The sequence below is a fragment of the Cydia amplana genome, chromosome Z, assembly GCF_948474715.1.
Source record: "Cydia amplana chromosome Z, ilCydAmpl1.1, whole genome shotgun sequence".
Classification (NCBI taxonomy): domain Eukaryota; kingdom Metazoa; phylum Arthropoda; class Insecta; order Lepidoptera; family Tortricidae; genus Cydia; species Cydia amplana.
The window spans coordinates 9,753,327-9,779,039 of NC_086096.1; the positions used below are offsets into that span (position 1 = coordinate 9,753,327).

The following is a 25,713-nucleotide window of genomic DNA, read 5'->3' on the forward strand; positions in this document are numbered from 1 at the left end:
ATATATATGTATATATATATATATATATATATATATATATATATATATAGCTGGTCAAGCAAATCTTGTCAGTGAAAAAAGGCCCGAAATTCAAATTTTATATCGGACGATATCCCTTCGCGCCTACATTTAAAACACGGGGTGTTGCTAAAATATCGACAAATAATACTTTTTTTTAATCGTACGAAGTAATTTACGGCTTTTATACTTTATCATGTCGGTACCATGGACTACCCGATAAAGTAGTGTAATAGCGACATAGTAAAGTCCGTCAACCAAATCTTGTCAGTAGTAAAAGGCGGAAAATTTGAAAAATCGCGGGTTAGCAACACTGTGTTCGAATAATTCCAAAATGCGTGTCATCTGTGTTTTATCTGTGGAATGTGGACCGTGAATGACAGCCGTCACCTTATTTGTTTTCATTTGGTTTTCATTCTGAATCGTTTCTGTTTCAAGAGATATTTCTGCTGTCACCATTAAATACCAATACATTAAATAAGAATAAGCAAAGCTAAGGGGCCTATAATGTACAATCATGCTCGTTGATGGTAAACATTACTAAAAATTGAGGTTATGACAAGTACATACTGGAAGAACTCTTTCGAACTTTTAAGATTATGTTCAGTTTTTTTGTTTTAGGGTTAAAAGGCATAAATAAAATTAAAACGTATGCCTAAATCTATCCAACAAGACCATAAATTGTGTCCTGGAAACCGTCCATAGGCCCACATGTCTAATATTTTCAGCGATCAGTTGTGACTATTTACAAAGATGCAATAGAATACTACAGAGTATTATGCTTGGTTGAAGTGACCCGGTAACATTGGTAACTTCATTATATTTTTTCAATTAATGACCTGAATTATAGTGTAAGCTAAAGTGACCCTTATCTTATTTACCTTTCAATTAAATAAACACCCAAATATCAGTTGTTTTATTTTTAATATGTAATCCTATTGTACAATATATACCAATCAAAAAAATTACACAGGTATGTCATATTCATCCAGAAGAGTACACTAATTTTCATTAACAAGTGGCATATTATATTGTAAATAACAAATATATGCACTATCTAATTATCTGCATTTTGATATGATTTTATTTTAGTAAACTTTAGAAGACATAGATAGGGAACAAAGAGAATATAAGCACTAAGATAGGGCGTTGTTTTTTGATATCTTCAAATTTGTTCATCATTTTGATTAACATTGTTTTAACATCGCTTTTAAATTGTCCGTCCATGTTTCAAATTTTTTCAATAAACCGCGAGTGACAATTTGAATTGACGTACGCAGGGCGCGCTCAGCGGAAAAAAAAATATTTTGGTTCGATGTACATTGCTGCTTTTCTTAGCGCAATACTGCTCTTTGAGTGTTGCCCTACTTTAGTTTGCTTTACATTGCTACTGACAAGATTTGGTTGACGGACTATACCTTCTTTGTAGTTTGTGGTGACCATTATTCCATAAATTTGAAGAAAAGTTGTTAGTGCTGGCAGCATTCATTAAATGACAGTGACAGTTAAGTCAGGTCCGAATTGCACATGAAACTTTGACCCGCCAATCAAAGAGTAGTATAATATACTTGGTCAACCAGATCTTGACAGTAGAAAAAGGCGGCAAATTTGAAAAATGTAGGCGCGAAGGGATATCGTCCCATAGAAAATTTGAATTTCGCGCCTTTTTTTACTGACAAGATTTGGTTGACCAACTATATCTCATATATATATATTATACTACTCTTTGATCTGCCAATCCACAGATCAAAATACAAGTCTGAAGTTTAATTAATTGATTTTACTAGTCTATTTTTTTTTTTAATTCGGTAGACTAAAATGACATTTCTTAGTATGAAATGACATTTTATGTTCATACTATGAACTGTCATTTCAGTCTACCGAATAAAAAAATAGATTTTAAATGATTTACAAATAGTTGGTGAATATAATTATATAAAAATGATTTGTTACCAAATAAAAGAAAATATGTGCCTATTGTGATTAACTACTATTTTAACGAGTAAGTTTAGTTCGGAATCGATACATAAAGGCTACTCTAGACGTAAAGACTTGATTGAAAGTGTAATATTTAGCACTCAGTATATAATATGAAGTTGCTAATGCTACACAATTTGTTAATATTTTAGAACAAACCTAAAATAAATCAATAATCTATTAGAATAGCAAAAACTTAAACACAATACAAACAAAATGCAACTAATTGACACATGTGACAGATCCGGTCGTGTGATGTTGCTTGTCTTTTTGGCCATTCATTCGAACGCGATCGATTACTCGTTCGTTCCGCGCGCTCTGCAACTGCAACTACTCTAGTAGTTGTGCGTGGTTGGTACGTGAGATTTGGCGCTCGGCGGGTTCAAAAATGGCTCTGTTCAGAATTACATCTACGAAATTAATAGAAGTGCAGGTAAATAATTATATATCACATTTAAGTTTATCTTAACAACGCAAATACCGTGTTTTTCGTTACTGTTTTTGGTGTTATCTCATACTTTATATAACCTACTTGGCCACATTTTGAGTTTGAAGTTATGTAATAATAGGATTCTTTCTTAATGAATCTTCACAGGTATGCTAGGCTAATTAGTGAACCTTCAATATGAATAAGGTTCAACAATATTATTCCGCGCCACGGGCCCATTTTAGCGAGCAGCACTCGACTGCCGGTCAGGCATTCGGTGGCGTGTCCTATCTCGAGTGTCGTTCAGTTTGTATCAAAAACCTTACACGTTTCGAATACAATTATTTCTTTTAACCGCTGATTACGGTTTAGGTCTGTGTCACATTTATATATTTTATTTTGTAAAAATTTATGTAATTTATCTTTCGTTGTTATGTTTGTGAAGTTTTCATCACGATGGTTACATATATACAGTACGTTTTAAACCAAATTGTATTCTCCTAAGAAGCTATTTATAAGTACATACAGGATCACCAGGAAAAAGTAAAAAGTTTATTTACCAACATAACTCTTTTAGGTATATTTACGTTATTCTTTTTTTTTATAAATTGAAGGGTCTCATTAAACGTAGTTTGTAGCCTCATTCATCAAAATCGGCTTAACATTTTCGACGCTATCATGAAACACACCACACAATCAATCCACATACCTACATAAATGTTAAAAGGATTCATCTTTACTTTTTCTCGAGACGAGTTAAAATTGAGTTGAATTTAAGAAAATGCCATTAAACAGAATGCAAAAAACATTTGTATAAAAGAGAATGGATTATTTGTATTTAGGTGCCAATGAGGAAACCAGTTCATTAATAATTTGTTGATTTTATAGGGTTGTTCATGCAATGCTAATAAAAAAATAAAAGTACTTGCCTATTACTTCAATTGAAAAAAAAATCTTGCTTAACATTTTTAAACAAACAATTTTGAAATATCACCATAGTTGCACATGACATGATAAGATTGATAAGATTTCTGGTATTTTTCCATTTCTTGAACTAGGTAGTCCTTTTCTTCTTCTTCCTCGTGTTGTCCCGGCATTTTGCCATGGCTCAGCCTGGGGTCCGCTTGGCAACTAATCCCAGTAATTGGCGTGGGCACTAGTTTTTAAGAAAGCGACTGCCATGTGACCTTCCAACCCAGAGGGTAAACTAGGCCCGTATTGGGATTAGTCCGGTTTCCTCACGATGTTTTCCTTCACCAAAAAGCGACTGGTAAATATCAAATGATAAGTTTCGAAAAACGGTACGAGCCGGGGTTCGAACCCGCGACCTCCGGATTGCAAGTTGCACGCTCTTACCGCTGGGCCACCAGCGCTTCTCCTCTCACCAGTCCTTATTAATAGATATAACTGCCTTAAGAATTATACGTACTTATTCAAACATACTCATTTAGGTGAAACTGGTGAAAATTTAATTAAAAGAGTTGATAGATATTTTATGTTGGTTTTATCTCTACAATGCTGATAATTAATTAATTATTACGCATTACTACACAAGTCATAGATGTAGGTAACAAAGATAATGTTGAATTTAATCAGTCCCTGCTAATTAAGATATATTTAATAGTTTTGGATAGGTACATAAATACATAAGTAAGTTAGTAGAGCTTTAAGGAAGTAATTTAAAGGATTACTTTGCTACCTTACCTTAAATTTCATTTATAAGATTTATATTTTGTCACAATTTATAAATTTATGTTATTTTTATTTAGGTTTATATCTAAATGAAAACATGAACTAGGCACCTGCATTGTTAAATTTTATTAATTATAGTGAATGGATTTATTGTAAAAATGAATGCATGTACATTAAGTTTAAATTTCTAGTGCATAATTTACACTTTAAAACAATTTACAGTAAGAAAAAAGTAAGGTACTAGTTTCTGGGCGCGGTTCTTTTCTTAAGACAAATAATATTACAAATAAAATAAAAGCAGGTTTAAATTTAGCGTGTACTTGTGTAATATGTACACGTGGGTCATACTGAAAGTTTCTGGATTGTGATATATGAGAAAACTTATTTTTTTCTAAGTGGCCAGTCCACAGGAATTTTCAGTATGACCTAAGTACATGTTTTTTGGCCTATCACCGTGCCGTTTTTGCTTTAAAGGATACTGCTAGTGAAGTAAACGTTATTAATTAAACAATTTTCCTTAAAGGCGCGAGGTCGGTGTTGGAACGTGTTATTTAGTTGAAAACGCCGTGCTTAAGAAAATTTAAACATTTTCAACTAGCTGCCGTGCCGACCCGCACAACGTTTACAGCAAGTGGTTCAAAACCGGCGCCCTTGCGTGGCGATCTGTGTCAGTGTCATGCACGGTGGCGCTTACTAGATAACTGGCACGTGTCATCACGATTAATCCCATTTGATAGACGGTTACATTTTGCTGAGAACTATCTACTTAGTTTGTGTGTGTTAAAAATTAGGACTCGTCTTAGAAATACTTAAATACTGAACAGACCAAAAATAGGTTTGTTTAATTGTTTTAGCGCCGGAGAACTAAAGAATAACATTAGGATTAAGATAGGTACAAACAGCAACACTCTTAACTGTCCATCGGTGGACCTTATGCCTTTTGTAATAAGGTTTATGAACTGTCAGTTGACAGTGTGGGCGATGGTACCTAATTTAACAATCATTGTTTTAATAAACCGGCCAAGTGCGAGTCGGACTCGCGCACGGAGGGTTCCGCACCATCAACAAAAAATAGAGCAAAACAAGCAAAAAAACGGTCACCCATCCAAGTACTAACCCCGCCCGACGTTGCTTAACTTCGGTCAAAAATCACGTTTGTTGTATGGGAGCCCCACTTAAATCTTTATTTTATTCTGTTTTTAGTATTTGTTGTTATAGTGGCAACAGAAATACATCATCTGTGAAAATTTCAACTGTCTAGCTATCACGGTTCGTGAGATACAGCCTGGTGACAGACGGACGGACGGCTGGACGGACGGACGGACGGACAGCGGAGTCTTAGTAATAGGGTCCCGTTTTTACCCTTTGGGTACGGAACTCTAAAAACCACGATGCCAGGCGGAAGACTTGCCTTACAATATCTTGCCAGTGACAAGGATCTTTACATAGACGTCCGAGACTAATTTTTCAAGGTCACCCGGAAACAATTGAAAAATAATTGTCAAAGTGAGCTGAAGGCATTTGTGTTAACTGTTTCTTTTTCTTAATCCAAACTTAATCGTAAACTGTTGTAAGCATAGCATAGCTACGTGACAATCAAAGATTGGTCGTCTCTTTGTTGCTTGTGAAACGCTTCCTTTAACTTGCCTTTCAAAAGTGATTGAGCTGGCAACAGTGCTGTCGTCACGTGCCATCGCTGCGGCACCACGTGATAACACGGGATTATCGCAGCATCTATCACGATAGTGCTGATGTATTCGAGAAGTCTCCGATTTCGCTATCTCGACTGGGATACGATGACATTCATTTGCAATGCGTGTCCTCTGATTCGCCCCCTGCTCTAAAGATAAACGCTCGTGAGTGCGGCGCTCGGCACGCGCCCAAATGTTGACCAGTTACCAACATGAACGCTAACCGTGCACTTTGAACTTCATGACAGTCTGAAAAACCCATACAGTCAATGAGTTTAAATGAAATCTATGCCTTTAGACTTAGGTAGAGATGCCTTCTTAAGTTTTACGAATATTCTGACTGTTTATCTGTACACACTTATGTGTACAGATAAACATAAATTAAATTTAAATAAATAAACGCAAATTGATTAGTTACGTAACTCCGTTATTCATGCAATAATGGAAAGTACGGCATTCGTTACCAAAGGTACGCACTTGTGCTGTTTTCTTCCATAATTTGGCACTGCGCCAAGAATTTTAAACGCGTAAATTAGGTAAGATACAACTCTGTTGCCTTCAGACACTGAGGTTAAGTAAATATTTTAAGAATATAAAATTAAAATCACACTTTACATTGTTTTCTACAAAATCCACAGACTCCACAGTCAATAACAATATCAGTTTATGAAACAGACTCAGTACAATCGTCGTCCAAACCTTTACCTATTGCTATTAGTGCCAGGGCTTAAAACATTTCTGTAGGCAAGCTGGAGCCGGTTCAGCTAACATTTTCCTTAACTATTTAAAATTAATGCCTTAAGTGGGGGAAAACCGGTGGAAATGGCTTTCCGTGAACGTAAGGTCAACTCATATTTATTAGATTACCTACTGCTATAACGGCAGGGAAATCCCAATATCTCGCCTACGGTAATGAGCACGGTTCGGTTCGCACTGTTCGCAACTTAGGGGCTGTTCATAAATTACGTCATCTATTTTTGACGATTTTTGACACCCTCAGGTAGTGAAATTTACGTAAAAACAGATGTCAAGCTCACTACATACGTACCTATTTACTCAGGTATTTTTGACGAGGGTTTTACGGTTTATAATATGTACTAGTTCAAAAAACCGGCCAAGAGCGAGTCGGACTCGCGTTCTAAGGGTTCCGTCCATTAAGTCCAACTCCCGCTTGACTGCACATTTGCACGGACCTATGTGCATTTTTTGTCAGACATATCTTAAGAACTAAATATGTTTATTTTATCACAATTATAATAACTCTACTGGCGAAAGTGTTCCCAACATCTTTATTTATATGAATTTAAAAGTGGAAAAATTACTCTCTTGGGTGAGACTTGAACTCACGGCGTCTGGAGTTCAAGTGTCACCCAAGACAGTATTTTTTCCAATTTTTAATTTATTCTGAGCATAATAGCATCGGTCGCAGACATTTCTGCTTCTTAAAAAAATAATTAAATTTGTATGTGTATATATATCAAGTCCAGAAGTAATTTATTAATGTTATCTACAACCAGAGCCCGTACCATGAGTCACTGACAGTGTCAAAACTGACATATACGCTATCCAGAACGTAATTTACTTTCTATAATACATCTCGTTCGCACTAATATGCGAGTACGAGCGAGATGCATAGAAAGTAAATTACGTTCTCGATGGCGTTTATGTCAGTGCCAAACTGATGGTAGCCGTACAGAAGCATAACAACTTATCAGAAATCATCTAAACATACTTAAAAATCCTAAAGGCTGCTTACCGCTCTTACAATGCGGGTACGCCGTGAGACACAAAACATTTTTTAAGAGGGTTATTTAAGAGGGTTATAAAAGAAAAATGTTTGATAAGTTTACTATTATATATAGTAGGATAATTGGGCTATTCACAGGTATTTTTTTTTCTAGAGCAAATCCCCATACTTTTAATTCTGTCGAGGAGTTTCGTAAAAAAAGTGTAAAGATTTTTTATGAATTATGAATTTCTCGTATTTTTTGTATGGGTGAGTGAAAATTTAGTCACAGAAATGAATTCCTTATCCTCGAATTACACGAAAAAGACACCAAACTTGATATATGTAGTTGCTAGATGTATGCAGATATAAAATTTAGAGTGAGGCGCGCCGGAGGCATTTCCCTCCATTTTTGAGTTACTCACAATGAGCTCTTTCATTTGAATTGTAACAAGATATAGTTTGAAAAACTTTATTTGTTAAGTTTCCCATTTACACCCCAAAAGTGGCTCCCTTTTTTTTTTTTTTTTTTTTTTTAAATTAGTATGCAGTTTGGTCGACCTTGTGACCAGCGACTGCTCTTGTTGGGAGAAGATTGGTAACGTGGCCGGAAGGGCCACGTCACCACCAAGGACGAAAGGGAAGGAAATTCACAGGAGTAAGAAAAGAGAAAAGCAAGAATAGAGAAGAGAAGAGAAGTTAATTTGTAGCAAAAACAATAACGCTAGGTGGCTCCAAAAGTGGCTCCCATGTTTAAAATTCATTTGTTTGCGTTACATGGCCGTCTTTGAGTCACAAACTTGCATATGTGTACCAATTTTCACCTTAATGGGTCCAGTAGTTTCGGAGAAAACATAAAAAAAACCCGTAGGGGTAGGGTCAAAGACTAAGTAATTAAGTACGACTCACGCTTGACTGCACATTTCTAATAGGTTTTCCTGTCATCTATAGGTAAAGAACTATTTTGTGTATTTTTTTCAAAATTTTAGACCCAGTAGTTTCGGAGATAAGGGGGGGGGGGGGGAATGGTCATTTTTTTGCCTATTTTCTTGAATAACCGCTAATCTATTTATTTTAAAATTATTAAAAAAAATATATTTGAGATTCTTACAATGAGCCCTTTCATTTGATATGTAACACGATATAGTTAGAAAAACTTTATTTTTTAATTTTCTCATTTACCCCCCAAAAATGGCCTCCATATTTAAAATTCATTTATTTACGTTACACGACCATCTTTGGGTCACAAACTTACATATGTGTACCAAATTTCAGCTTAATTGGTCCAGTAGTTTCGGAGAAAATAGGCTGTGACAGACGGACGGACGGACAGACAGACAGACAGACAGACAGACGAGTGATCCTATTAGGGTTCCGTTTTTTCCTTTTGAGGTACGGAACCCTAAAAACGAAAAATTCCTACTTCGTTTATGTAGTTTTGCGGCTCGCCGTACTTGCACACAAAATGCAAGCAGGTAGTGACGATCTAAAGGTTTACATAAAGCAAGAGTCAAGCACAAAAAACGGTCATGATCGCCGAGCGTCGTCCCCTAACTAGTCGTAAGATATGACGCTCTCAATGTCAAGGCCGAGGCGGTTATGGCTTCCTACGCGTCATTCATGTTCACTTTTAGTAGGTAAATGCCTATTTAGTAGTCTACATACATTTAATTGTTAATGCTTAGAAAAGGTACAAAATATAACAGGAAGCCTACCCCATTTCCTTTTTTAGGATCGGATGTACAGTCAAAGAATGTAATGTCCGGTACCATTTCGTACCTTGTCACAGTGACAATCAACATAAAAGTCCCTAGGGACCTTATACTAATGTGTCATAAGTTGCGTTAACAAAGTGACGAAATAGTGTGTTGGCAATGAATTATTTCATATTTTGCATTCCCTACCTAAAAAGAATCTAGCTAGTGCTTTATTCAACAATATTTTAACTGTATAAATCAAGCTTTTAATTGGCGTTTTCTGTCAACGATTGTCATCTTGAAGTCTTTAATTTAGACTCAGAGACACGAGTTCTTGCAATCTCTAGACAGTTAAAAAGTTAAGCGCATAACAGATAATTTTACTGGGTCGCTCACGTAGGTGACTGAACCTATTAACTTGATAATGTCCGTACTGTACTGTTGATAGTACGGTACGGTCGCAGGTAGCGAATTATCGAGCACACTGAAGTCACGTTTCCAGATCCAGTTTCCAGACCACCTATTATGGTCGCATTTTTATCACCTGTCATGCTATGGGTCACTTTTGCACTTACATATTTCTTGGAACGTAACAGCCATGGTGACAAATTGATAAAGAACCGGCCCTATTGGGCCTATTGTTGAGAACACTAGGCTTACAATTAAAGCCATGTGAATATTGCTAGTTGTGCAAATGCAAACCAAACGTTACTAATTGACATGTTAAAGAGAAAATCGATTAAGTAGTTATTTACCTTGAGTAGAAAACAGAATGTGTGATCTTTGATTGCGTTGCGTATCATTGTGGGCAACGGATCTCGGTTTCAAATTTATATGTACTAGACTGGAGAAAAAATGTCTTCTGGATTAAGTTAAGTACGAGTAGGTAGGCAAATGGCAGCGTTGTCGGAACTTTTGGCGAGGCCATGTCATGACGTCACTAACAACATCGGATGGATGCGGATGAAGTGCGAATTACATTTGATTAAAGTCAAGGGTTAAACGAGACAAATGGTACTTAGTCTTCGTCGCGGCTCACCCTCGGTAGCACCCGATTTGATTGATCGTTGATTGGTTATATCGAACCGAGAAATGGAATAACAGTTTACAAGACGCCGTTGGTGGAGGAGTTTTAAAATCCAAGAGCACTGTAAAGTCCGTTTCCATACCTACTTGATCGCAGTTCTGTGGAGAGGAATCATTAAGATTGAAGGTTTAAGCTTAAAAATAATCAAATCAGTTTATAAATCACGGCATATTGTGGTACAGGCAGCATCAGAAGTTGCTAAGCGGGCGATGTGTTCAAAATTACCTTGACGCGCTCTTAGGGTGAAATCACATCTCTCAGCATCGAGCCGCATTTTATATATGAGAAATCGCTCGTTAGTATGAAGATGCGTACGCATCGGAAAGCTAAAAGCATGCGTACGCATCTTCATACTAACGAGCAACTTCTCATATATAAAATGCGGCTCGATGCTGACAGATGTGATTCCACCCTTATTCTCTTAACAATGAAGTCGCGTCATGATAATTTTGAACACCTCGCCCGCTTAGCAACTATTATTGCTGCTGAAACCACCTCCTTTTTTGGAAGTTGGTTTAAAAGAGACTTGTGTAGGATCTGATCAGACGTACAGAGTTGTGTATCAAAACGCTAGTGATACAATATTTTACGCGGCCTCCGTATCCGTGTGATATTAGTTACATAAGACGATCGAATTAGAATAGCGCCGTCGGGTGCATCGATCGAGTAGCCGTGGGCTGAATTAAATATTGTGGCCACTGCTACTCTGTCTACGGATACTTCCATGTAGGTATTGACTATATGTGCACCTGTTTAAAATGGTAATAAGGGTAATCTAAGTTTTTAGGATCCTACCGAGTTACATGGCAACATACACGTTAAATGGTTCACGGCTCTTACGTAAATGCGTTTACCTGCTATTTATTTCTACTGTTTATTATAATTGTATGTATGTATGTAAATTGCTGTGTTAATGTGCGTTTTAAATACATGGTTTTACTAGTGCTGTTTCGTTCGTATTTTCCTCTGATGGCTCCTCTACACGATGGGCCAGCGCTGGGCCAATGAGTTGGCCATGCGATGGTTGGAACGCAACTACACGATTTCAGTTGTGATCTATCCGGTTTCCAAGATGGACGTGGAAGCATTAGCCGTTGCAGCAATTTATCTATACGCCACGTACCAATATTTTCTTCAAGTATAATTAAAAAAAAATGGCGTAGAAGCTGCAGGAGTTTTTGGATGATACATACTTCCCGAAAAAAATGAATATTAGATTTTTTTTAAAGAATTAAATTAATTAAATATCTTTTTTAATTTCATGTTACCATACAATTTGCTTTAATTATTTTAGATTATATTATAATTTTGTTACTAGCTTACCAACATAGCTGTGCAAATTGTGCAGTGTAGGTACTTACTATGCATAGTTAGATATGTATCTAATATTCATTTATTTAGTATGTATTGTTATATTTATTTATTTAAATTGTAAATGTACTGTTTGCGTAAATTTCCTATTCCTTCATGACTTCCATAATGAGGCCACGTACTCGTCATTTTTAATAAAAAAACCGTAAATTGATACTGAGCGCAAACGTCCACACTCGACCGCGTTCGAGCGCGCACTGTGGATTGGGCCACACCACGTGTAGATGGGTACCGCCATCGCTGGCCCACTACCTTTGATGGCTCCTCTACACAATGGGCCAACGCCGGCCACTCCAAGGGACGCATTTATGCGTTAGAGGGAGCAAGTGATAAGATAAGATAAGATAATCTTTATTGGTACAATACAGGTACACGTCAGATACAATTTTGTACAATATTCATACAAATTCCACATTACAGAGTATTTCAACTGAAATATAAACAACATAGTAATGTCAACTATTCAAAATAGAAAAAAAAAAAAAAATTAAAACATGTTTTACATAGTCATTGGCAGTGCCATTATTTCATTAAAGGTGTGATATTGCTATCTCATTCTACTGCATGGATGCGTCCCTTGCAGTGGCCGGCGTTGGCCCATCGTGTAGAGGAGCCATGATGTGTGCCAAAAAACCGACACCGCGGCCATCCCATCGCCATTCGCCGCGCCATAAGCCAACCGACACCACTACCCTCTCTACACGTTGGCCCATCATATTGGACCACTAGATTGGGCCAACGTGTAGAGGAACCATGAGAAATCTCCGATTTCAAAGATTGCCACATTGATATTGAGCGCTTGCACTTTACCTTCGCAGCACGACTTTATACTTATACATATAAGTGCTCCGTTAACAAAGATTTGTACGGAGAACTAATACATTTTTTCTACTCCAGCACTTAAATGTGTCAATTAAATGACTGACAGTGATATCTAAAGCAATGTCATTTGAATGCTTTGTCTATAGGCTCATAAGATGACTGCTAGCAGTCATCTTATGAGTATAATACAACTGCTTTATTTTTTTTAAAGATACAAGTTCCGATCATCTTGATTGAAAGAGGTATGTTTTCATTTACAATAACAACTCTTTTTTTTTTTTTAATAATAACTCAATTTTTTTTAAATAATAACTCTTTTTTTTTAATAATAACTCTTTTTTTTTAATAATAACTTTTTTTTTTTTTTTTTTTTTTTTTTTTTTTTTTTTTTTTTTTTTTTTTTTTTTTTTTGCTGCAGCTGTCATAGAAAAAGTAATGTATGCAACAGCTCATAATTGGTTCTTAAAATTCTCGGGTCTTTTTTTACAAAACTCGACTACGTCTCGTTTTGTAACTTCGACCCTTGAATTTTAAGAACCCTTATTATATCACTGTTGCATAAACTACTATTGTACATAGCGTTGTTACTTCCTCTAAATAACCAAGGCTAATATGTACATGAAAAAAACCGAGTAAGAAGTACTTACAGTTTGTTTATTACCTCTATATTTTAGGTATTACTAAGTACATATTACGAGTATATTGAAAATGGCATTTTTCATCCTATCATCACGAATATTCGAATGGAAAGATTTTTGTTATCATATTATTTTTATCATACGAGAACAAAACGAACAAATCTTTAACCATACCAACGCATTTCTAATCCTCTAAAAATTGTTATGAGAAAAGACAACACAAATTACAATACGAATGCCCCGTAACATGTAAGTGATCTATTAGTAGGGTTCAATTTGATTAGCGGGTCGCGCGGCCCTTGCCTGGCGCCACCGATTGAGTCGCTGCCCCACAATTGCTCTGATCGAGTTACGCTAACGAATCAGTCGAGTTACCTCATTGATTCAATCGCAACGCTCCGGCAGGTGATCACCTTGAACGGTTCAATATCACGGTTTGATTAAATTACTGTCGGTCCAAAGGTTACGGCTCGAGCATTGTTTGAGGTATCAACCAGCGTGTGGATTGTGGTGTTATGCCACCGCATTTGGATTCCATTTTTGCCTGACTTTGAATTGTAATGGTTGTAGGTCTCGATAGTCTCGATCTTTTTGTTCCACGATTGATCCATCGATCATCATAGTCTATGAAAGCGTCCCTTTTGAAGGTTTATAAGGATTACACCAGAATAAATATAATGATGAACACTTAGTAAAACCACGTAAAACTTATAAAAATAGTGAATCAACTTTTAACTGTCACTTAATTGCCCTGATATTGCCTGTATTTTTAAAATAACCAAACAATTTTGGCCGTTTCTTTCCATAAAATGGGTCATCTATTGAGCATATTGGTAGAACGTGCTATAACATTTCTGACAAACTGTGCTAACTATTGTCGCCTGGCTGACGGGACGGTACAGAATTCAATTCACACAAAAACGTCACTGACTATTTATTTATTATTTATTTATTTATTCGGGAAACATACAGCACATAATAACACAATAAGGTAAAAGATATAGTTAGAACATAAGCCAAAACAGTTTCCACTTATAGTTATTACAAAATTCCTTTGCTCCGAGAAAGAAAGTACAATTATTAATTATTTTGAATTTAAAAGTAGAATGTAACAGTAACATTCAGTAACGAGCATGATTAAAAATATAACAAGCATAATCTAGAATTTGGAAATTACCAAGCACAATTTTTAATTTAGAATTTAGAATTTGAAATTTCAAACAATAGATACAATACAATAACAATTAGAACAAGACAGATTACAATTTTATTATTTTATTACAAGCTACGAATGAACGGAATTTGCCAAATTATGTGTTACTAAATTTATACATATTTATAAAAGAGTGTCAGTACGCTGTACAAAACGTCGTATATTAACATTTTAACCGTCATAGAATACGTTCACGAGCGTTCTGGGGTCGCAGGGGGGTACGAAGTTACACGAAGTTTTGTCTCATTTATCAGACAGCGGCGAAATGAGCCCGATTTTGTATGTCTTATATATCAGTCTACGGCGGTTAAAAGGTTAATAGTTGTATTTATTCTGTCGTACAGAAAGCATGCCCGACGGCATCGATTCTGCTCCGGGGCCTAAGCGCCGAGAGCACCAACCTGAAGAGCGTTCTCCAGGAGAAGATCCCCAAGGAACAGGAGAAGATCCGCGAGTTCCGCAAGAAGCATGGCAGCACTAAAGTCGGCGAGGTCACCGTCGATATGGTAAGTCTCAGTCTCACTGGAACACTTCACTACATAGTATGAAACAAAGTCGCTTCCCTGTCTGTCTATCGGTATGTATGCTCAGATCTTTAAAACTACCCAACGGATGTTGATGCGGTTTGTTTAAATAGATAAATAGATAGAGTGATTCAAGAGGAAGGTTTATGTATAATTTGTTAACCCGTGCGAAGCCGGGACGAGTCGCTAGTAACTAATAAGGGAGAGTAAAAGTATATTTAGATAAATGGTACGGTTCCGCTAAGCTTTTCGCTAGATTCTGAGACGTAGTAGGCAAGACAAAATGTTCTTGCAGCAGTTCAGCAGCAGAGTTGATTTTGACTCAAAACATGTTAATAAGTTGCATTTCAATTGTTTCAAATCTTGCCCTAAGTTGTACTTATTAAAATCGAGAATCGATATCAAATTTTCTGTACCTATTATGAATTTTCTCCGAAATTCATAAATATTCATAATGTATAAATATGTACTTAGATTCCGTGTCAAAAGTTACGATTAAGGACTTACAGCGTCTTTTACGTATATTTCGCATTTGTTTCGTGTGTCCTGCAGTATCAAGTAATTGTCAAATCATAAGGAATGTGGTTTAACACCAATTGGCCGCGACGAAGCTGAAACTCACATTATTACGATGATTCACCGATGACATCTGTTATTGACATCCGCAAGTCTTGAGAGAAAGCACTTACAATCGTGTTATACTTACACGGGTGAATAAAACTAAATTTAAATTCACATATTGTCTTCCATTATGCTTCATCGCATACGTAAAGAAACTGCGAAAGATTTATGCGTCGCGAACTATCTTCTTTTACTTTTAGAGATTTACTTCTCTTGTGGATAAAGGAAAATATATTAGAACTTCCCATTAATTATTTTATATCCAGCCATTGCAATTATGTACACAACGTGAGTGGAGTGACATGTGCGTCACAGTTTCAATCAACGTTGCAACGAAAATTAAGTACTTAAGATGTGTGCTGATAGCCGTCTCGCACGTCTCTCGTATGCATTGTATTTAATGCTATTTAATTCCTTAAACCATGATATATAATTAGTTTATAAGTGTACCTGTAATTGGCTCTGTAAATCTATTGTAGCTCTTAGACATGTTTATAGCCGTTGGTTTTCCATGTATGTATTAAAAAATATGTAATAATAGACACCTCAGATTTATTTAAAAAACAACGTATATTTCTCGTTAGATGTACGGAGGCATGCGTGGCATCAAGGGTCTAGTGTGGGAGACCTCAGTTCTGGATGCCGACGAGGGTATCCGTTTCCGCGGCATGTCCATCCCCGAGTGCCAAAAGGCCTTGCCCAAGGCTAAAGGCGGCTCAGAGCCGCTGCCTGAAGGTCTGTTCTGGTTGCTCGTCACCGGCGATGTTCCCACAGAAGCGCAAGTCAAGGCCATCTCCAAGGAGTGGGCCCAGAGGTAAGCCTTTACATCAATACAAATATTATATATAGTCGTATATGAAGTATAGGGGCGTTTTTTTTTGTTGTCCCATATACTTTTTTTTCAAATTTGGGATGTTTTATGTTATTTCTACTCAGAATCACGAGCTCTTTCTATCCTAATAGGAGAAAAAAAGTGTCCCAAAATTTCCATACATTTTTCGATCTTTCCATTCCGCGACCACCGTACAAAGTCTATGAAAAATGGTGACGTAATGGAAATAAAAACCTTAGGACACTTTTTTTTCTCCTATTAGGATAGAAAGACCTCGTGATTCTGAGTAGAAATAACATAAAAAATCCCATTTTTAGGGTTCCGTAGCCAAATGGCAAAAAACGGAACCCTTATAGATTCGTCATGTCTGTCTGTTTGTCTGTCCGTCTGTCTGTCCGTCCGTATGTCACAGCCACTTTTCTCCGAAACTATAAGAACTATACTGTTGAAACTTGGTAAGTAAATGTATTCTGTGAACCACATTAAGATTTTCACACAAAAACAGAAAAAAAAAATTTTTTTGGGGTTCCCCATACTTCGAACTGAAACTCAAAAAAATTTTTTTCATCAAACCCATACGTGTGGGGTATCTATGGATAGGTCTTCAAAAATGATATTGAGGTTTCTAATGTCATTTTTTTCTAAACTGAATAGTTTGCGCGAGAGATACTTCCAAAGTGGTAAAATGTGTGTCCTCCCCCCCTGTAACTTCTAAAATAAGAGAATGATAAAACTAAAAAAAATATATGATGTACATTACCATGTAAACTTCCACCGAAAATTGGTTTGAACGAGATCTAGTAAGTAGTTTTTTTTTATACGTCATAAATCGCCTAAATACGGAACCCTTCATGGGCGAGTCCGACTCGCACTTGGCCGCTTTTTTTATAAAGTGTAGGAGACAACAAAAAAAACGCCCATAGAATAGTGTTCTCTTAGTTTAACCTATTTACTTGTTGTATTCATTTTCCACAGCGCAGTATTTGGAGTCGAACACATATTTGAACTCTTAAGAAACAAAAGATTTATGGCGTTATTCATAAACGGCTGTTAATGCTAACTTAATCAGTTGATGATCGTCATTTGTCCCTATCTGTCGCTATGCCATAGAGAGGGACAAACGACGATCATCGACTGATTAACTTAGCAGACGTTTATGAATGAGGTGGTTAAACTATAGAGACATGAAGACATTTATTAGGCTATAGTCCTTATTTTCATTATGAAGAGACCTTTGTATTTTAGTAATCATCTATTTGTTTGATCATGAACAGATCAATATTTCTGCTATTAAGCGCGATATACGCTTTGACTCATGGACCAAAGTCCGTTTGAATACTGGGTTAAATACTTGACTCCAGCGAAGTGAGTATAAAAATGTCACTGCCAAATAAAGCGATAATAGGTAATGCGTGCTCTGTCTCCATGGTCGGGTCGTGTTCTCTGGGAACGAATGACCCGTGCGTGCAAAACACTATCGCTACACTCGGTCAGAGGTGCTATCGCGTGACGCTCACTTAACCTTACAATGACTTTACTTGGCGAACAGGAAATTCTGGAAGGAAATAGCGGCGACATTGTTACGTGAACTTGCACTAAAAAAAAACAATTGACGTCATTCCTCTAGTACCGGTATTTAGGATAGAGTATGCCCCATGCATTCTTAACATCAAATATGCATGGAAAATTTTGGTTGACCAGATAACCTCTAGTGGATACTAAAACAAGGTGGATAACGATAGTAGGTAACTACATCCTACACGTATTTTAGGTTTGGTTTTACCTGACTGCATGTATTCGCCGTATTTGAACGCAGTACGCCTTCAAATTAGATGCAGACAAACTTTGAATGCAAATCGGTGCATCCTTGGTTTCGGAATGATTGATTCTTGATTCTTCAACTTGAATATATTTTCAAGTTGAAGAATCAAGACACAAATTACAGTTATGAAAATGGCTTTAACTATTGTGGTTTTAGAACGCAATATCAATCATACGCTCATTTATATTAATAAAACGTATCCTGTTTTTTCCAAAATGACTAATTTACATTTATTATGTATGATAGATATTAATAATTTCATCGCGTACGAGTATCAAGTATTTTTTTCGTCGGCATCTTTATTAATAAAATTAACCCATTCATGGCCACGAAACGCCGAGCGTACACAATACGCCAGGCCACCATACAAATCGTTTTAGCTAAAACGCATGACTCAGCTTATGGGTCTCGAGCCTGGCGCGAACGGTAAATAAATCGCCGCTTATGAAGCCGGCCAGTTGGACAGCATTATGCAACATTTTTACTAACCACCGATTTTCTGTGCCTATTTATAATTATTTTTTTTATATTATATATTTATATTAAACGTCATAATTTCATATAAGTATGACATTTAAATTACACTTAGGTACTCAGCCTGTGCCATCAAAATCGCTGCCAACTTAGCTTAGTCTGATTCTATTTAACTTGCCGTGTTTTTTGTTGTTGTTTTTTAGGGCAAATCTTGGAAGTTAAATTAGAACCGTTTCCCGATTTAGATGAAATTTTGCATACGTATGTAAATCGAATGCAATATTATGATGAACAAAATACGAAATCGCTAAACAGCACAGGAGGAGTATAAAGTCGCCAACGAATAAATCGTGACTAAATAATATTTCCATGTTACTCCAAAATACATCTCTAATAGGGGGGATGGGATGAATCACATCTTGAACTCTTGTGACAAATACCACATGAAAGATAATACCGCCGCCGCCGTTCGGATGCATTCCTTGTTTATTGTCCAAGTGTGTCCGATAAGCTTACACCTGGTCGGTCATTATCTTTGTTTTGGTAAACGCCATTATATTAGTAACAATAGAGAACTTAAAATGTATTATAGTACTTACTTTCTAATCTGCCGTAGAAACCACGATGTTTGAAAAAACTTGTAAATATTTGTCACAAACTATTTGTTATACAATACATATTAGTTAGTGGTGACTGTTTCAACCGCCTTGTTCTATATTGAAACGAAAAAAAATTAACTTTAACATCATTGTTAGTAGGTAATTGCCTAAGATACAATACAACGATCACCAAATATTATGACATAAAAGTACAGTGGGAAAAAATCCTCGTTGCCTTACCCCTCATACAAAACAAAATATTATTTATTATACTACGGCTTGGTTCCTACAAATTGTTGCTTACCATCATCCAAACAGTAATCAGTTGTAAAATGGTACAATATCAAACAGCTTCAACATGAAATAAGCTTTAAAACCAGCCAATAAAGTTTATTTTAGCCTGCTACGGAAACATTAGCAGTTTTTACAAGAAGCGCCAGGCCACGGTGACCCATACCTTGAACCCTGTCAATAACTTCTGAAATATATATATTTTTTGTATTTTTTCAATATAGATTTTTCTGTTTGCTTGCATCGCATTATGTATCTAGAATTTCAGTATATTTACTATATTGCACTGATAGTAAACCGAACTTGAATATTCGAGACCCTGTTTTCATTAAAAAAAACGTGTTTATAATTTTTATCCTAATATGCCTTATAGAAATGATTGTTAGCTTATATGTTACTTACGTTATTACATCAAATTACGTTTCGTTTAAGTTTAAATCAGAATTTATTCAGGACTCACATGTGAGTCACTGGCCCTGCGGAACTGTTTGAGCATGACCCATACGCTGAGTCGCTGGCCCTGAATGGGTTAAGAATAACAAATGATACCAACTGTAGCTTAAATTCGCACAGACACATACACCTTCGATAGCTCAGTTGGTAGAGCGGTGGACTGTAGAGGTATCAATTGTCATCCATAGGTCACTGGTTCAAATCCGGTTCGAAGGAAACTTTTTGCTTTTTTATCTGACTTGAAGAAAACAACGGAAGGTAAAATGTTTGTTTTATTTTCTCCAGAAAATTTAATTCACTTCACTTTAGGTGTAATTTGCTTTTTTTCCGGGTGTGCTAAAATCACGCATCAGAACAAATTATTTACGTCTGATCGACATCAACTACGAGTATAATCAGTAACAAAACAAGTCTGTAGGTATTACGCTCCATTTATACGGCAGAAGAGACCTTGTTTTACCAGACTTTTTCTTTTTACCTTTAATCGCATTACATACAATGTATACATTTTCATTAGATTCATCTCAGTTGTGAAAGTGACTGTATATTATAATGGCTTGCCTGAGCCTGACCATAGCCGAGTATTTAAATTTTACAGAAATATTGTTCAATACGGTGAATCGTCAGTAATTAACAGGCTTTTATTAGGTCGACCTGTATGTAACTATGTAATGGAATCTAAGGTAACTAATTTAACCATCTTCCAAGGATCGTAGCGTCATGAAAATTGGCAGCTGTATGTAGTTCTAATGACAATACAATAATATGGTACTATCGAACTGATCTGATGATGGAGACAGGAGGTGGCCATAGGAACTCTCGACCTGTATGTAACTAACATGTAATGGAATCTAAGGTAACTAATTTAACCATCTTCCAAGGATCGTAGCGTCATGAAAATTGGCAGCTGTATCTAGTTCTGATGACAATACAATAATATGGTACTATCGAACTGATCTGATGATGGAGACAGGAGGTGGCCATAGGAACTCTGTGATGAAACAACGCAACCTAATTGTGTTAGGGGTTTTTAGAATTGTCTCGATGAGTATTAGTTGTCTGTCGTAAGAAAAGTACAGTCAGCGATAAAAGCTTGTGCCAAAAATTAAATTTTTGCCAAAAACTTATTTTACCTTGTTGTTGGCAGGGCCGAGCTGCCCGCGCACGTGGTGACGATGCTGAACAACATGCCCGCCAAGCTGCACCCCATGTCCCAGTTCTCGGCGGCCGTCACCGCGCTCAACAGCGAGTCCACCTTTGCCAAAGCCTACTCCGAGGGTGTACACAAGTCCAAGTACTGGGAGGTAAGGAATTACACTTTTCGTGTCTGGATCCCCTGACTGTTTTAACTTTAACTGTAACTTCTAGGTTACAAATCAGTCCGTCACTTTCCGACTCGACTGAGCTAAAACTTCACATACACAAGTGACAATACAATATTATTGTACCATCGAGCTGATCTGATGATGGACACAGGAGGAGGCCATAGGAACTCTGAAATAAAACAACGCCAACAAATGTTTGGGTTTGATAGAATTGTCTCGATGAGTTTTCCTGTTGAAAGAAAAAGAACAGTCAGTAATAAATAATAATAATAAATAATAATAATAATAAATATTATGGGACAATCTTGCACAAATCGACCTAGTCCCACGGTAAGCTCATAAGGCTTGTGTTGTGGGTACTAGACGACGATATATATAATATATAGATACATATAAGTACTTAAATACATAGAAAATATCCATAACTAAGGAACAAATATTTGTGATGAACACACAAATAAATGCCCTTACTGGGATTCGAACCCGGGACCTCCAGCTTCGTAGGCAGGGTCACTACCAACTAGGCTACGGAGGCCGTTCAGAGTCAGGGAGTCAGTGACAAAAGCTTATATGAAAAGTGGTATTTTTGACAAAAAACTTATACTTGACTGTACATTTATACATAATATACAGTCTATAATTTCTCCCGCCAGTACGTGTACGAGGACTCAATGAACCTGATCGCCAAGCTGCCCGTGATCGCCGCCACCATCTACCGGAACACCTTTCGCGACGGCAAGGGCATCGGCGCCATCGACGACAACAAGGACTGGTCCGCCAACTACTGCACCATGCTCGGCTTCGACGACCCCAAGTTCACCGAGCTCATGCGCCTCTACCTCACCATCCACAGGTTGGTTACCTTAAGCCGTGCCACATCCACAGGTTGGTTACCTTAAGCCGTGCCGTCATTGACGACAGAAAGGATTGGTCCGCCCAAATCCCACAAGATATAGCTTCGGATAAAGTCGCAAGCTTACATGAGTTACGAGGTTTGTAACTTGTATTCTTGAGTAAAGTAGCCAATCCCTCATTTTTAGGGTTCCGTAGCCAAATGGCAAAAAACGGAACCCTTATAGATTCGTCATGTCTGTCTGTCTGTCCGTCTGTCTGTCCGTCTGTCTGTCCGTCTGTCTGTCCGTCTGTCTGTCCGTCTGTCTGTCCGTCCGTATGTCACAGCCACTTTTCTCCGAAACTATAAGAACTATACTGTTGAAACTTGGTAAGTAGATGTATTCTGTGAACCGCATTAAGATTTTCACACAAAAATAGAAAAAAAACAATAAATTTTTGGGGTTCCCCATACTTCGAACTGAAACTCAAAATTTTTTTTTTCATCAAACCCATACGTGTGGGGTATCTATGGATAGGTCTTCAAAAATGATATTGAGGTTTCTAATATCATTTTTTTCTAAACTGAATAGTTTGCGCGAGAGACACTTCCAAAGTGGTAAAATGTGTGTCCCCCCCCCGTAACTTCTAAAATAAGAGAATGATAAAACTAAAAAAAATATATGATGTACATTACCATGTAAACTTCCACCGAAAATTGGTTTGAACGAGATCTAGTAAGTAGTTTTTTTTTATACGTCATAAATCGCCTAAATACGGAACCCTTCATGGGCGAGTCCGACTCGCACTTGGCCGCTTTTCTTTAATAGAGTCACGAGCTTTTCGACTTTAGCCGACGATATGTCAGAACAAAGGCATGGCACAGTATCGTACTAGACATGTACTAAACATGCTAGTAGGCCTCGTATGTTTCTCCCGTACAATTTAGGTACGGTACTATTCCAGAAACTTATTTTGTGTGATTATACTAAACACAGACGTGGACTAAGTCGTTTTGCATCAGATACCGGACTTACGACGCTTAGCAATTAATATAATGTTCCACTTAACTGCTAGGGTTCATTATTGTCACGTACGTCCGCGTGAGACAAAACGACTATAAACCATAAAAATGTATTGCTTGTTTATGTTACACTGTTGTGACTTGTAAGAAAAATAGACGGTGATTCACTCACAGTGGGTAAGGGGCTGTCAATAAATTACGTCATCGATTTTTGACCCCCCCCTAAAATCATCCAAAAATCATGCTTCGAATGACCCCGTTTCCTCCTACGTCAGGCCACCATCATCCGATGTCCAGACATGACTGAATCTGAAATGACGTAATTTATGAATAGCCCCTAAAGCATGGTGTGATAATCTTATAGTTGTCATTGTTGTTACTTGACCAAACAATTCCGATAAGTGCCCATTCAACTGCTAAAAGAAAGAACTAAGAATCTTACGTAACTCGCTTTGTAGTAAATAATATAGTAATAAACATTACGACATGCCTTATTTTGCTTAGCCGTTGTTACTAATACTTAAACCGAAAAAAGCAATTATGTACTGGCATTTATCAGAAATGGTGTTAACCTTTTCGACGCCGTGCCAAACACAAAAGCTGTCACGCTGACGCCACGTCACCGAAGTGTCAAAACTGCAATTGAACTTTATGGATATGCACGTAGGTCTATGTTGCTCTGTGATACTTTGGCGTTGAACCTACGGTGCGGATATATGTGTCATTGGCGTCCAAAAGGTTAACACTGTAAACCATTAATAGAAAAAATGTTAATAATTGGCATGCATTTTGTCGTAGCGTGCCTGACGGCTGCGTGTCTACTCAGCCATGCGAAATTATAAGGCTCCTAGTCAAGAGTGCTCTGTCCTTCAATGTTACTGACATTAACTTCATCACCGCTGTTGGTTGTGTGCCGTATTATAACTGCTTGTTATCTTATCTACTTATTATCTTCTGTACAGTACCTAGCCTCTATGAAACAGATGCAATGCGAAATATTATAAATTCGATCATTTGTTCTCCTTTTTATATCTTTTTAAATTAACATAAAAAATAAATCATTTCAGAGACAGAGTCAATGCCACGATAAATAACTAAATAAAGTTTATGATTATAAATCCCGTTTAGTTATAATTAAATAACTAGTACTTAGGATGTAATAAGTAGTTATAAATTTGTCTTTTAAAAGAAATTGAAAAGACTTATTTGCAATAGATTTAGGAACTATGCCATGTTAATCGTATCGTAAAAATCTGTATAATAAAATAATGACGCCTGGAAAACCGCAATGACGTACATAATTAACATGTCATTAAGACAACCTTTAATAACAGTGAATTTGTACGGTTTTCGATTAATTAGAAAATCTAAACGGGATAAGTTAGAAAATGTAATTACGCCCATTTAATTTTAAGTCTAGAATATTTTTGTTAGAGTTAACAACCTTGAGCTTTAGCGACCGTTTTTGTTTCAAAGGACACATTTCATAATCCTCTGCGAATGTTCCGTAACTAAAGTGATTTTTAGCCTAGCTACCGTAGGGCTGGTCTGTAGTTAAAATTACACATTTGCGGTATTTACATACATGTGGAGCAACCAGCTCTAACAAAAACTAGTACCTATAGATATGGACTTGTGTTTTGTACTACAATAGGGATGATGACACATGTTGAATTTTATAACAAAATCTAGTAAAATAGATAGCAAACGAGCAATTTATCACAATAATGTGGATATTAAAATAAAATATTGAAAAATTACAAAATTACAGGACCTGAAAGTTTCAAAATTTAAGTTTTTATTAACTTCCAAAAACGATAAAAGTAAGGGTACCATTCGATTCCTTACATTTCATCCAAAAAAATATTGTATAGCAACTATATACATAAACGCAATATTTCACCGACAAAAACGCAATTTTCTTGTTTTGTCCATACTACAAGATGGGCGATGACGTCACGGCCTCTGGCCGTTTTGTATAGGGCGTTTCGCGAGTGAAGTGCGACTGTCGGACTTTGACTACAATTTCTGACTTTTGTCTTACCTTAATGCAGTGGGTCCCATATAGACATTTGATCCTAAAAACAAACCCGATCGATTGATACCATAAAAAAAATTAGTCATGTAGCGTATTATACAGTGTGTAAATCCAATACGGGCGAATATTTAAACGGTGGTTAGCATAGGACCTAAAAAGTATATTGAGATACATTTTACTTAGAAATGCAATGAAAATTTTAACCATACAAAATAATTCGGCCCGCAATGTAATACACCACATGTTACGGGATACGAGCTTTTTAAAGTAACTGTCAACGTTTGTTAGCAGTTACAATAAAAAGCTCGTATCTCGTAATGTCATGTCATCTTCTGTTTCTTAATGTTTGCAGTACATTGCTGCTTGGTACATGTGAAAAAAATTCATTACGGAGTCATATTAAGTGTAACTTTAAAAAACTTCTTAATTAATGATTAGACGGGTAAATTCTTATATCTGGTTTAATTTATTGCCCGTATTGGACTTACACACTGTATTCTGAAAAGAAAGTACATACATA

General features: G+C 36.6%; 1 protein-coding gene and 1 non-coding gene across 2 annotated transcripts in view; both read left to right on the forward strand.

Moving 5' to 3' along the window:
- The first annotated feature begins 2,263 nt into the window (after positions 1-2,263).
- The window catches only part of LOC134661464 (probable citrate synthase 2, mitochondrial), a 29,522-nt gene continuing 6,072 nt past the window's right edge, over positions 2,264-25,713 (forward strand). The window contains exons 1-5 of the mRNA XM_063517571.1: positions 2,264-2,428; positions 14,704-14,865; positions 16,089-16,318; positions 21,123-21,279; positions 21,954-22,153. Coding sequence (XP_063373641.1) covers positions 2,384-2,428; positions 14,704-14,865; positions 16,089-16,318; positions 21,123-21,279; positions 21,954-22,153 — 794 coding nt within the window. The 5' untranslated portion in view covers positions 2,264-2,383. The remainder of the gene's footprint in view (positions 2,429-14,703; positions 14,866-16,088; positions 16,319-21,122; positions 21,280-21,953; positions 22,154-25,713) is intronic.
- On the forward strand, positions 20,105-20,191 carry Trnay-gua (transfer RNA tyrosine (anticodon GUA)). Its single transcript is given in 2 exon segments — positions 20,105-20,141; positions 20,156-20,191. It is a non-coding gene; the product is annotated as a tRNA-Tyr (tRNA).